The 12,913-nt window shown below is 53.6% G+C and overlaps 1 protein-coding gene and 2 long non-coding RNA genes across 5 annotated transcripts in view; 1 reads left to right on the top strand and 2 right to left on the bottom strand.

The window, feature by feature from the left end:
* KPNA7 (karyopherin subunit alpha 7) overlaps nucleotides 1–10,048 on the top strand; it is a 46,460-nt gene extending 36,412 nt beyond the window's left edge. The window contains exons 4-13 of one of the 2 annotated variants that reach the window (XM_064673239.1): nucleotides 3,141–3,254; nucleotides 3,900–4,037; nucleotides 4,576–4,661; nucleotides 5,571–5,839; nucleotides 6,327–6,409; nucleotides 6,907–7,170; nucleotides 7,515–7,748; nucleotides 8,071–8,253; nucleotides 8,662–8,811; nucleotides 9,830–10,048. In XM_064673239.1, the coding sequence (XP_064529309.1) occupies nucleotides 3,192–3,254; nucleotides 3,900–4,037; nucleotides 4,576–4,661; nucleotides 5,571–5,839; nucleotides 6,327–6,409; nucleotides 6,907–7,170; nucleotides 7,515–7,748; nucleotides 8,071–8,253; nucleotides 8,662–8,811; nucleotides 9,830–9,910 (1,551 nt within the window). In that variant the 5' untranslated portion in view covers nucleotides 3,141–3,191 and the 3' untranslated portion in view covers nucleotides 9,911–10,048. The remainder of the gene's footprint in view (nucleotides 1–3,140; nucleotides 3,255–3,899; nucleotides 4,038–4,575; nucleotides 4,662–5,570; nucleotides 5,840–6,326; nucleotides 6,410–6,906; nucleotides 7,171–7,514; nucleotides 7,749–8,070; nucleotides 8,254–8,661; nucleotides 8,812–9,829) is intronic. The other variant, XM_064673241.1, reaches the window with a different exon arrangement.
* On the bottom strand, nucleotides 2,483–7,542 carry LOC135423220 (uncharacterized). Its single transcript, XR_010434749.1, has 2 exons — nucleotides 7,072–7,542; nucleotides 2,483–5,250 (listed from the first exon to the last, which is right to left on the bottom strand). It is a non-coding gene; the product is annotated as an uncharacterized LOC135423220 (long non-coding RNA).
* Nucleotides 9,767–12,336, bottom strand: LOC135423221 (uncharacterized). Of its 2 annotated transcripts, none has more exons than XR_010434751.1 (2): nucleotides 12,159–12,336; nucleotides 9,767–11,476 (listed from the first exon to the last, which is right to left on the bottom strand). It is a non-coding gene; the product is annotated as an uncharacterized LOC135423221 (long non-coding RNA). The 2 variants fall into 2 exon arrangements; XR_010434750.1 differs by having other exon boundaries at nucleotides 12,163–12,336.
* Nucleotides 12,337–12,913: the final 577 nt, after the last annotated feature.

Genomic DNA, 12,913 nt, shown 5'->3' with positions numbered 1-12,913 from the left:
AACCTCCCCCCATCACCTTCCACACAAAGCTTGCTACAACTCTTTTTATTTGCCTTGAAATGCCGAATTGGTGTGACCCCCTAGGATTTGAATCCACGACTTAAAGCAGCCCGGGTGTTGCACTGTCTCCATAGGTATTTCCATGCTGGAAATAACCACACAGTGAACTAGTTGTTCCCTGAACTGCTGTAAATTGGTCTGAAATGGCTCTGTGTACATGGCTGCAGGGTGTGGGGGTCCAGGGGTGCAGACCCCCATGGTGGGTGCTGTTCCCACCTCGCTCCCACCTTCCTGCAGCTTGGGATTTCTCTGCTCCCCACCACCCTCGCAGAAAGAGGATGTCAAGTAGTTTAAAATTAGGTTTTAATTAAACATTGTAATAGCTGTTTTCCCTACCCACTTGGGAAGCACTGCTCCTCCCTTCCCTGCTGGCTGGACCAGGCTGGCACCTCTGCACACAGGGAGCTGGACGGGGTGGGTTTCACGGGGCTGTGTTAAATGGGAGATGGAGTAGAGGGTGTGCAGATCCAGGGTGCCTTCAACACCTCAGATCCCCAAAACCACCTGCAGTGCTGCAAACAAGCCCTGCTTGGCCCTGCAGTGGTTCCACTCCGAGCTGGTGCAGCCTCACCTTGAATATTGTGGCAGTCTTGGACACCATAATATGAGGAAGATCTGAAGCCATTAGAGGGTGTCCAAAGGAGGGCAATGAGGATGAGGAGGGGCCTTGAGGGCACTGAGGGCACTTGGTGTGTTCAGCTGGGGAAGAGGAGACTGAGGGGAGACCTCACTGCTGTTACAACTTCCTGGGCAGGGGCAGAGGAGGGGCAAGGGACTGAGCTGTGCTCTGTGGGGACCAGGGACAGCACCCAGGGAATGGCTGGAGCTGTGTCAGCGCAGGGTCAGGTTGGATCTCAGGAAAAGGTTCTTCTCCCAGAGGCTGGTTGGGCACTGACCAGGCTCCCCAGGGCAGTGGGCACAGCCCCAAGGCTGCCAGAGCTCAAGGGGCATTTGGATGATCCTCTGGAGCACAGGGTGGGACTCTTGGGGATGGTCCTGTGCAGGGCTGGGGGTTGGACTGGATGATCCTTGTGGATCCTTGTGGATCCCTTCCAATTCAGCATTTTCTGTGAAATGCAAACAATCTCTTGACTGATGGAGACTGCGACGGGCACAGAACGCAGCACGACATGAGCTGCCCAGCAGCTCCTGGCCAAAATCTAAAGGACTCATGAAGACAAAGGGTTCCTGCTTGGTTTCTCTCCTTGCCACCTTCTGCCTGTGCCAGCCAGCAGCTCAGCACCTGATGATGCTCCAAGTTTCTCAATCCTGTCTTGGCTCAATTGCAACCTCTGCAACCTGTTCCCCTCAGCTGCCCCCTGGCTCCGTGGTCCTGGGCCCTGCTAACTGAAGGATGTTGCTCTCCTGGCCTGCAGCACCACCCACAAGCTACCCAGACAAAAAAAGGGGCATCCCCAGACTGCCTGTGCCCTGCACAGCGATGGGGTGGCAGCGCCCAGACTGCCTCCAGTGTCACAGGACATTGCACAGGTACAGGCTGGCATCACCCACCAAGGGTCTGGCCAAAAACAAGGCCAAAGTGGGCAAAGCATATGAAGGAGGTCTTGAGGGGTAAGTGGTGGCCCAGGGCAGCCATCAGCATCCATCCTCCTCCAGGTGCATCCCAGTGGCCATGATGAGGGAGCAGGTGGAGATAACAGGGGCTGTCCTGGGAAGAGCCAATCCTGGAGGGGAGCTGGGGGGGTACGTGGCTCCACGAGGGCAATAAAAGAGGCAGTTGAGGGTGGTGGGGCATGAGAGTGAGTTGTGGTAAGTGCTTTTCCTCCTTGTGGAGTGGGTGGTTGTTTATTCCTTTGTGCCCTGAGATGGGGCTGCTAGTTGGTCTCTCCTGGCTGTTTGGGGCTGTGCTGGGTCTCCTGCTTGGCTGGTGTCAGTGGGTGGGTTGTGCTGCTCTTCTGCTGAGATGGGGGTGGAGAAGGCTCCTCCAAAAGAAGAGGCTTTTTGGGGTGTTGCTGTTCTGTTCTGTTATGGAAACAGAGGAAGGGAGGCTGGAGCAGGGTTAAGGCTATGGGGGGGGGTTGGTTTGAGCCAAGTAGTGGCTCATCCTGGCACCTCTGTGAACTGGGGAGGTTGTGCAGCTGAGTAACTGGAATAAAGAGCTGCATCCCAGCCTTAGTTGCTGGGACAGGAAAGAGAGAGGACTGAAAAAAAAAAAAAAAACAAACACCAAAAACTTAAACTTAGAATGAGGTGTGAGGGAGCTCTCGGAGGCTGGTCTGAGCTGCAGTTGTTGGCTGTGAGCCTGGAGGGAAGGTGAGGAGGTGTGTGATCAGTCCCTGAGTGTGTTGATGCACAGCCTGGGTTTAGGGGTCCTGTGATGGTGTCTGGTCTGAAAACATCTCCATTTCTCCTGGGTGGAAGCCTCGTTTTTTCTGACAGAAGCTGTCTGAAGGCCAGCTCATGTTTTGTCTGTGGCTTTTATTAGGCGGTGCTTAGAAAGGACTTTCACCTGTCCCTATTTAATGTTGCTCACCTGGTAATCTGCACTAGCTGCTGGATTTCCAGGAGAACTCCTTCCTCCATTGAACTTGGTCACTTTATGCCTCTGCATGTGCCTGTGGGTCTTCCTTACTTTAGGGTGCTGATGTAGGAGGCCAGGTTGGGCTGTGTGGTGGGGTGAGAAGCTTGGATGTGGCTGTGTCCTTAAATCAGTCCTTGAGCTGATCTTTCTGGAGGTAAGAGGCCCTGCTAGGCTTGGGCTGTGTGTCAAAGTAAGACTAAAAGGCCCAGGATCAGAGCCAGAGGAAGGTGGTGTTTCTGTAACCATGGGAAGCCTGTGTCTGGCTTCCTCATGGGATTACAGCAGCAGCTGTAATTTTTGTAGCCTGATATTAAGTGGTAGTTTGTGCCTGTATTTAGTTCAGTGGCTCAGCTGCAGTGTGTAAGGATCCTACCGAGCCCTGCTTGGGGCAGGGGACCTGCAGCATCTCCCTCGGTGGGAGTGTGGCATGGAAATGTGTGGCACAGGCTGCTGGTGGGAGGGAGGGGTCCCAGCCCCCTCTGTGGATGGCAGTGGATGCTGCTGGGCAGTTGTGACCTGACCCTGCTCTGTCCTGAAGCCCAAGAGCAAGTGAAGACGTTCAGCTGGCACCTCTCTCAACCCTGCTGAGATGGAGGTTGGGAAGCAGGAGCAGCGCATGAGGAAGTTCAAGAACAAGGGCAAGGATGCAGCTGTGAGTACCCACCTGCCTGTGCCAGCACCTTTGGGCCACAGCAGAGCCCACTGGGGTTTGCCTGTTCCCCTTTCCAACAGATGGAGACTCTCGTGAAGGCCCATGGCTCTCAAATCTACCTGTATGGGGTAGCAAAGGGGGAGCAGGGGGATGCCAGCTGGGATGCTCAGGTGGCTTTTGAGATGTGATGTGGAGCTGGCTGGGCTGCAGGGAGTGTGGTGACACAGGCAGGGGGGATGTGGGTGACTCTGGGCTGGGGAAGGGGGTGGCTCAGCCCCAGCCTGCTGAGCTCTCTGCAGCAGTTATCCCTGTGGAGCGGGGGCTGGTATGGGATGTCAGACCATGGGATCTGTCAGCTTGCTTTAAGCCAGTAGAGGAGATGAGGGTTTGCCTTTCAAGTTCAGCAAATTTAGTTTTAAAAACCCCCACTGGCTGTCGGTTCATCCAGCAGTTCATGTCCTTGGGAGGCACTGAGGGAGAAGTTTACTCTGTCCCATCTCCTACATCACTCTCCAGGCCACAGTGAGGAGATGCTGGCTCTCTGCACTCCTCCTGTGGGAAATGTGGGGCAGAAGGTTGCAAAGATGAACTCCCTGGGGAATGGGGTGATCCAGACTGTTGGGATGGTGCCCCTCTCCCCTCCAGGCCCTGCGGATGCAGAGGGTGGAGATGAGCATTGAGCTGAGGAAGGCCAAGAAGGATGAGCAGATCCTGAAGCGTAGAAATGTGTCCCTTCATGTCAAGGATGAGAATGTCCTTCCAGGACAAAACAGGACACATGAGGTGAGTGCTGGGTCCTCTGCACCTGGGCAGGATAAGTGCAGTAGTTATCATCCCCTACTTAGACCACTACTGAGTCCAGCTGGTGTGACCTGGGTTGAGTATCTGGTGCCATTCCTGATTGCCATGCCCAGTGCTGGGGAGTGTTTCAGACTGCCTGGCCTCTGCCTTTGCTATTTTTCATGGAGATGATGTCCTGTTGGCCTCCCTTGATGGCAGGTAGAACAGGCTGGTGCTCTGGCTCCCTGGGAGCAGGCACAGCTCCTGTCTGGCTCCCTGCACAGCGAGGGGTAATTACTGAGCTCGAAGGCCCATTATGGTGTGTCAGGGACTCTTTCAGTGCTTGATTATAAGCATTAGTTGCCTTGAAGGCTTTTGTGGATTCTCTGCCTCATCTCGAAACTGTGTTGCATAAAGAATAGACAGTGCTTAGATATGAAGTGGTGACTGAGTCGGGTCTAGACAGCTGATTGACTGCAGAGATTAAACCAGAGGGAGTCCCGGCTCCCAGTCTGACTGTGAATCATTCCCTGTGACACAGATTATTCAGCTGTCCTTGGAGGAGATCGTGAAAGGCATCAATGAGAACAACCCCAGGCTGCAGCTGCTGGCCACACAGGCCATCAGGTATGTGCCTGGCTGCCTGGGCCACGAGGGAGGTGGCTCATGGAGCTGTGGTGGGTCCTGGTGGCAAAAGGCATTTATTCCTGTTTGAGGAGCTCTCTAGAGAGATGGCAAAGAGGGAAGGAGCCTGGTAACCCAAACTGCTCTGGGGAACCTCAGCTGGTGCCTGTTGTATGCCCTGTGTGCCATGCTTCTCTCTGTCACAGTCTTGGGCAGTGCTTGTAGCATGAACTTGTGGGGTTGAACCCAGCTGAGGGGTTTGCTGTGGCTCCTGGTACTGCCCCCCTTGCTGTGCCTGTGCTGTGCCAGGGATCACATTGGATCCTGGAGGAAATCAAGAGCCAATCCTCCAGGCCAAGGAATGGAGAGCCTGGCTCTGTAAGGGTCAGTGCTGAGTGGGACTGTCCCCACTGCGGTGGCTGTAGGAAGGATTACAGGGTGTCACCATCACCCAACTGGCAGCAAGCAGGGATGACTCCTGAGGGTCCAGGAGAGATTACATGTTTGTCTTTAAGCTGGAAAACCAGCTGTTTGAGCTCTGGTCTGTGCAGGGCTGGCCGGTGCTCCTGACCCCGGGAGTGGCAAAGCCAGGCTGGAAGAGAACACATGGCATATATTTTTATCACAGTCTCAAACTCCTGCAAGGTAGGGGGCATGGAATATTATCATGGTCCTGAAAGGATGTGTGAGGTATTGCACTCCAACAGAGACCCTGCTGTTGCTTCAGCATCTTTAGCTGTGTCTTCCCTCTCTATGGCAACCCCTCTGCTGAGGTTTGCTGGAGTGGGGTGCTGAACTGTCATCTCTTGCAGGTGATGCTTCCCCTGCAAGCCACAACCTGGTACCTGTTTATGGGCTGTGGTGGCCCCACACAGGGTTTCTCATGGCAGGCTGTGCTGTGTCCTCTTGCAGGAGAATGCTGTCCAGGCAGAAGGACCCCCCCATCAGTCAGATCATCCAGCTGGGGATCATCCCCAGGATGGTGGAATTCCTGGGCCGTGCTGAGAACGCTGCCCTGCAGTTTGAGGCAGCCTGGGCACTGACTAACATTGCCTCTGGCACCTCAGAGCATGCCAGGGCCGTGGTGGATGGAGGTGCCATCCCAGCCCTCATCTCCCTCCTGTCCTCCCCACGCATGCACATCAGTGAGCAGGCAGTGTGGGCTCTGGGCAACCTTGCAGGTGAGGAGAGGTGTGGGGGCACACAGAGGGTCACTGACCAAGCCAGTGCTGGACAGATAAAATATTGTTGCCCCTCACCATAGCCCTCTCTCCCTGCAGCTTTGTGTCCAAGCTGCTGCCCCTATTGAACCCCTTGACCCTTCAGCCCCTTGGTGTGGCCTGGCAGCCCTTGAGATCCTGTGTGGGCTCTGCAAGAGGATTTTGGCCAAAGCCAAGGACAGGACTCTATCCTGCTGGGATGGTTTAACCCCCTAATGTTGTCAGCAGGGAGAATAGAATGGGTTGTGTCTGGTTAGGCTGCCACCACCCAGCCCTGCTGGCACTCCAAGCCTGCCCAGTAAATCCTTCCCACCTGGAAATGCCTAATGGTGTGTGGCTGGTGGGAGAGCCTGGTCACCCAGCCCTGGCCCTGCAGGTCTGATTGCTGTTTGATGTTGACTATCTTGTGACTTGGGCAGATGCAATAACCAACCCTTTACCTGTACAGGGGATGGTCCTCTCTACAGAGATGTTCTTATCAATCATGATGTGATTCCTCCCTTGCTGGCTCTGGTGTCACCTGTAACTCCAGTAAATAACCTTCATTTTCTTGCCTTAACAGCTCTTAATCACTTGGGTGATGGGGGAATGATGGTCTGTCATCTGTGTTAAACACAACAGCTAACAATTGTATAATTGAATGAGACCCTGCTCTAAACTGCTTTTATGGCCCTGCCTATGCACAAAGCTGGGGATGCCAAGCAGACAGTCTCCAAGTCAATGTGATACCTTTCAGTCTTGGCTTTTTTATCCAGCTTTGACTATCTCAGCCCAGGAATAAGATGAAACTAGTGCAAGGCAGACTTGCATATGCATATGGAAGGGCTGAACTTGCCCTTCAAGCTTCCTTCTGCTGCTTTTTGGGTAGCTCTAAACTGCTGGATTGATGGCTTATCCCTGCCCTTCTGCAATGGTGCCTGTCCCACTGCTTTCTGTCTCTGGGGGAGAAGGACCTTCACAGGGTGGCATCAGGTGGACTGAGAAGCTCTCGGGGGCAGTGAGGATCTTACACCTCTCTTGTGTTTCAGGTTGGCTTCCTGAGGAACATCACCTGGACACTGTCCAACCTCTGCAGGAACAAGAACCCCTACCCTCCCTTGGATGCAGTGCACAAGATACTGCCTGTCCTTATCTGCCTCATACAGCACGAGGACAAGGAAATCCTCACTGACTGCTGCTGGGCTCTCTCCTACCTGACCGACAGCTCCAACGACCGCATCCAAATCGTGGTGGACACGGGGGTTCTCCCCACGCTGGTGGAACTCCTGGCCAGCATGAACTTGATGATTATGGTAGGGAACAATCAGCAATCTCCATGGTCCCTTTAATGTATAAACATCTGAGGGGAGGGAAGGCACATCTCCTTATTCTGTGGCACCTGTGGTCTGCTGTCCCCTCAGCCTGCAGGGCTGTCAGGCCACTGCTCTGCTCCAGCTTGCTGTGGCTGGAGGCTGGATAGAGACTCCAAAGCTGCTTAGAGCAAACAGGAGGGCGACAGGTCTGTAAATAAGCAGCGCTCACCCACAATGCTCTCCTTGTTTGAGGGATCAAGCACTTAGTGAGGGATCTTGCTGGACTTTCTGACATGTATCCCTTGAGGTAAGGCCTCTCCTCATCTCCTTTAATCCCTGTCTAGACTCCAGCTCTGCGTGCCATTGGCAATGTGGTCACAGGGACGGACCAGCAGACCCAGGCAGCCATCAATGCCGGTGTCCTGGCTGTCCTGCCCCGGCTCCTGCGGCACTCGAGGCCAGGGATCCAGAAGGAAGCAGCATGGACACTCAGTAACATTGCAGCGGGGTCTTCCCAGCAGATCCAACAGCTCATCGCCTGTGGGTTACTGCCACCCTTGGTGGAGCTGCTCGACAAGGTAAGGGATGGGGAAGTTCTGCTGAGGCTCCTGAAGTCTGTGGTGCCTCACTCGTGAAGGACTCTGCCCCAAGAGCCACCTGAACAGGCTGCTACAGAGCTGTTGGGGTCCTTGGAACAGCCTGGGCATTCAGACTTGTCAGTACACCTGCATGGAAATGTGTCCTGGAGCTGCTCTTGGCAGCTCTGCCGGGTGTCCTCGAAGGGCTGGGAAAGGGGGGGTCAGTCCAAGCTGAGTACAAGGGAAAGGACTATTCTCACCTCACACTGATCCTGGAGGGATGATAAAGCTTGGGAATGCCTTCTCTGTGCTGCTTTTCCAGGGTGACTTCAAGGCTCAGAAGGAGGGTGTGTGGGTAGTGGCCAACATCACGACTGGAGGAACAGTGGATCAGGTGGTGGAGCTTGTCCGTTCTGGGGTCCTCAAACCTCTGCTCAACCTGCTCTCAGCCAAGGACAGCAAAACTATCCTGATCATCCTGGATACCATTTCAAATCTCTTCCTGGTAAGACCTCTTATCTCTTGAATTCCTTCCCCAAAAGAGCAGCAAGGAGTGAGCCAAGTGCTCACATTGCATGGTTAGAACAGTGGCTGTTGATTTTTTGGAGTAAGAGATAATTTTCATACTGTCTAGCTTGTTCTTGGGTTGTCCAAAGGGCTTGACAAGATTAAAGTTCCCTCCTCACCTCCTGCCAGCTGGTTTGGTTGGCAGGCAAGCCACTGCAGTTGTCCCAGCAGGGACTGGTGTTCCATAGGCACCACAGCCATATCCCTGGCATCAGGTAGGGGCTGTAAATTCAGGGACTGTGATCCTTTTGACTTGTAGATCAGGGTTGTGATTACAGTAAAGACCATCTCAGACCTGTTACTGATGCAATGTTCTATTTTCCTGCTTGGTTTCCTGATGTTACAGGCAGCTGAGAAGCTGGGAGAGACAGAGAAGTTGTGTCTGCTGCTGGAGGAGCTCAATGGTGTGGAGAAAATTGAAGACTTGCAAAACCATGAGAACAACATAGTCTACAGAGCTGCCCTGAACATCATAGAGAAATACTTCTCTGGTGAGGTATGTGACCCTTTGCTGTTTCTCAGCTGAAAATATGAAGCTGTTATGCACTGGAATGAAGAACAGGATAGTGAAATAGGCTTTTGGAGGAGACCTCCACATGGCTGGAGTAGTCCTTACAGCTTCTTTCAGCTGCTTCTAAAGGTCTGTGAAAGCTCCAAGTTGTTGTGAGTTGCACAACAGACATGGGTGCCTTGATAGCATCTTGCTGCTGGAATTTAAACTGGCATCAGCTGGAGTTACTGCAGTTGCTGATATGAATACCAAATGTGGAGAAGTTTCCTCCTTTGGAGCTGAGCTGGCTTGTCACTATGAATGGAAGCCTCCTACTCTGCTGATAACAGTGCTCAGGTTGCATTTGGATTACTTGACCCTTCTCGTGGTAATGAATCTGTGGAAAAAGAGGCTGGGACACCAGCTAGGAGCTGCAGGAGTCCAGGGACTGTCACAGATGCCATGCTTGGTCCTAGCATTAGTCTTGCAGATGGGAAAACATCAGGGAAGAGGCTTAAAGGTCTGGCAGATCTTGGAGCTGAGGCTCAGCCTGGATGTGATTGCAGCAGGGAGTAAATGCCTGGTTTAGTCCTTTGCCCAGAGCAGGGTCTGTGGGATGTCCCTGTTGAGGGACTGCAGGGGAAGCTCTCCCACACACCAGCACCTTCCTGAGGGACTGAATGCCAGGCGGAACATCTCTCCTAAGCAGTCCTGGTTTGTTGCTGTTCCATTTAAATTTGACTGAGTTCTGCCACTGCAGCCACTCTTTTTCTTCTTTCTTGGTGTCTCAGCCCATAGGCTTGGCTGCCTTTGTGTGTGGGATGCAGGGACACTGCAGCTTCAGTGTGCTGTCAGGAACAGGAGCACTTGGGTCTGGTCTCCCAGGGCTCTGTTAGAGCTTCTTACAGCAGCTGAATCTTTAAACAAAAATAAAACAGTAAGTTGCTGTAAAAAACAAAACAAAAAAAACTTAGGTTTATTCAGATGCAGACCCTATAACTGATTGATATCACTTTCCTCACAGGAAAACTCAGACCTGGAGCCTCAGACTGGCCAAGATGGGCTGTATGATTTCTCAGTGGAGAAGCAAGACTTCAACTTCTGAAGATGAAAGCATGACACCGCTCTGAGCTGGTGGGTGAAGGTGCTTTGAAAGAGCTCAGACATCCAGTTCATGAGGAGCAGAGATGCTGAGTCTTTTTACTTCTGAAACTTGTCAATAAATTGCACTTCTGGCTTTGTACCTCTTGCCTTTGATTATTTTCTCCCCACTTTTAAGGTGCTGCTGCAAATGACATGGCCTGTTTTTTTCCAGTAGCATCTGAAGGCCTTGCAGAAATGTGTTGGAGCTCCTGGGCATGTTTTCTGGGTGGGAACTGTCTTCTAAGCACATAAAGCTGCTGGAGAGCAGCATCTTGCCACCAAATCCTTGTCCTGAAACTTCTAGGCTTGACTTGGAGTAGCTAAAATAGCTCTGAGAAGGGTTTCACCCTTCTGCAGCCACCATCACCTCTAGAAGAGGAGATGCTTTTGGCAGAGAAGGAATTCAGCCAGGGGAAGGTGGGTCACTGTCCTTGCTGTGTGTTGCTTCACTTGCCCCTGGAGGCATTGGAGTCTGGATGCTGAGTAAATGCTGGTCCTTTGGAAGGAAAGCTGTCAGAGGCAGATGGTGCAGTAGGAACGATTCACTTCTGCTGCAGCTCCCCTGGTGCCATCCACCAGCCTGGAGCCCAGAGACCTGAGCCCTTTAATTCTGAGGCCCCATATTTCAGGTTTCCATTGCATTCAGTGCCTGTTGTCCTTCCTCTCTCCAAGCCCTCCAGCTGTGGTCTGTGAGCAGAAGCTGAGGATGGAGTTGATTTGGCTCTCGAGTCCAAAGGTTCTGTGCTGTGGGTTCACAACAAGCTGCTGGACACTGCTCCGTCCCTGCAGTGTTGGTGGACAGGGCTTGAAGCATCTCAAAGGCTTTGCTCAGTGTGAGATGAGGGGGCAGTTTTCCCTCCCCATTTTGTGGGGTTTGGCTCTTCAAAATGACCCTGGGTGGGCTCAGGGCTTTGCTTCCTCAGCTGCAGTGGGAGGTGAGGTGACAGGCAGCTTAATCTGAAGGGAAAATCTCCTCTTCAGGAAGCTGAGACTCTTCCTCTGCCCTGGCCCTGCTCATCAGAGGATTTATGTGTTTCTCCTGCAGGTCACCCAGGGAATAGGGAGTTGGTAGCAAAGTCTGTGCTCTGTGCCCTGGGAGGAGCTGTGCAGCCCCAGCTGTGGGTGCCAGAGCTGAGTATCACGTCTTTAATATTAAAATGCCAGGATCTGAAATGCAAAGTGCTTCCTGAATCCAACACTCTGGCCTTAAAACCACACTAAAGCAATGCCCAAATGTGCAACTGAAAAAAGAGCCTGAAAGAAACCCTCTGTGCCTGGGGACTGATGCTGAGGGTGGTGGCTGGGCTGTGTGTGTGCTCTCCTGCTGCTGACAGGGCTGATGTGGCACCTGGGAATGGTCACATTTCACTGGGTAAAACGAATCTGAGGAAGGTGCTTCCTCAGTGTAAGTGGAGACACAGACCGGAGCCGGGGTCTGTGTGACCACCCTGACTTTGGATTGTGTGGAGCATCCCATGTGGCTTTTCCCATGGCTAGGCAGGGCTGTCCCTTGCTGCTGCTCTGATGCCTAAAACCAAGAGAAAAAGAGAAATGGCAGATCTCTTTGACTTTTCTCCTGCATGTGCTGGACATAAACCTGTGACAGATGGTCTTACACAGAGCCCTGGGACCTTCCCACTGCTGTGCCCCTAAGTTAGAACATTGTCCTTGCAGCCCTGGCTGCAAGGAGGAGGAGAGCACATCCCTCTGCTGAGGAGTGTTGGGATGTGCCTGCTGCCTGCCCTGGCAGCTGGAGGACTGGGACCAGTGCCTGATGGCTCACCAAGGCTGCTGTGGTGTGGGCATGGGACCTGCAGGCAGCTGCTTGCCTGGCTCACTGGAGCTGCCCTGCTCTGGCCCCAGCTCTCCTGCCTGGGGCACAGGCACCAGGAGAGCAGTTTTGGCTTTGGTGCTCTGCTCTGGGGGACTGGAGGCACCTGCTTCTCCCAACAGGATGGGATGGGGCATCCACTGGGAGCAGGGAGGGTGAGATGCTGCTGTGCTGCACCCCCAGTGCTTCCTCAGGGCAGCCCAACCTCACTCTAGAGACACGTGAAAAAAGGTAATTCTTCTAATTAAAGCCTCCAGTGTCCTGGCCCCAGGGGAGCATTTGGAGTCAGAGAACCATAAAGGTTGGAAAAGACTTCTGAGATTGTCCAGTCCAACCTTCAGCTGAACAACCCCAGCCCACCAAACCCTAAATGTCACACCTACTCATTCTTTGAATGTTGCCAGTGATGGTGACTCCCCCACTGCCCTGGGCAGCCTGGGCCAGTGCTTGACCACCCTCCGTGCCACCCTTGAGAGCCCTTATTCAACCCTGTGCCAACCCCAGGCACCCCACACACCCCCCTTCACCCCTGAGAACACCTATTCACCCCCAGACACCCCTTTGCACCCCCAGACAGCACTATTTGCCTCCATTCCACTCCCAGGCACCCTCACTCCCACAAATTCACACCATTACTCCCTATTCCCTCCATTCCAGCTCTATTCCCCCGTTCCCCCCATTCCCTCCCATCCCAGCCCTATATGCCTTATTCCCCCATTTCTCCCCTATTCCTCCCCATCCCACTCTTATTCCTCCTCAATCCACGCCCATTCCCCCATAATTCCCCCATTCCATCCCCTCTATATTTCCCCATCCCACCCCTATTCCTCCCTAGTCCACCCCCATTCCCCCAAACCAGCCCTATTTCCCCCCCATTCCTCCCATTCCCCATCCCTCGCCCGTGCACTCCTATCCCCCCATTCCAGCTCTATTCCCCCATTCCGTCCATCCCAGCCCCATTCTCCCCCCGTTCCCCATATCCCCCCATCCCACCTCCTCTCTCCTCTATTTCCCCCCGCCAGGGGGCGCTCCCCTCACTCCTTCCGGCGCATGCGCATCACCCCGACCTTCCCTCCCCGACCTTCCCATCATGGCGCCCGTGCGCGGCCGCGCCGCCGTGCGCGCTGACGTCAC

The sequence above is a fragment of the Pseudopipra pipra genome, chromosome 16 (genome assembly GCF_036250125.1).
Source record: "Pseudopipra pipra isolate bDixPip1 chromosome 16, bDixPip1.hap1, whole genome shotgun sequence".
NCBI lineage: Eukaryota > Metazoa > Chordata > Aves > Passeriformes > Pipridae > Pseudopipra > Pseudopipra pipra.
This window is presented reverse-complemented; position numbering and strand designations above follow the sequence as displayed.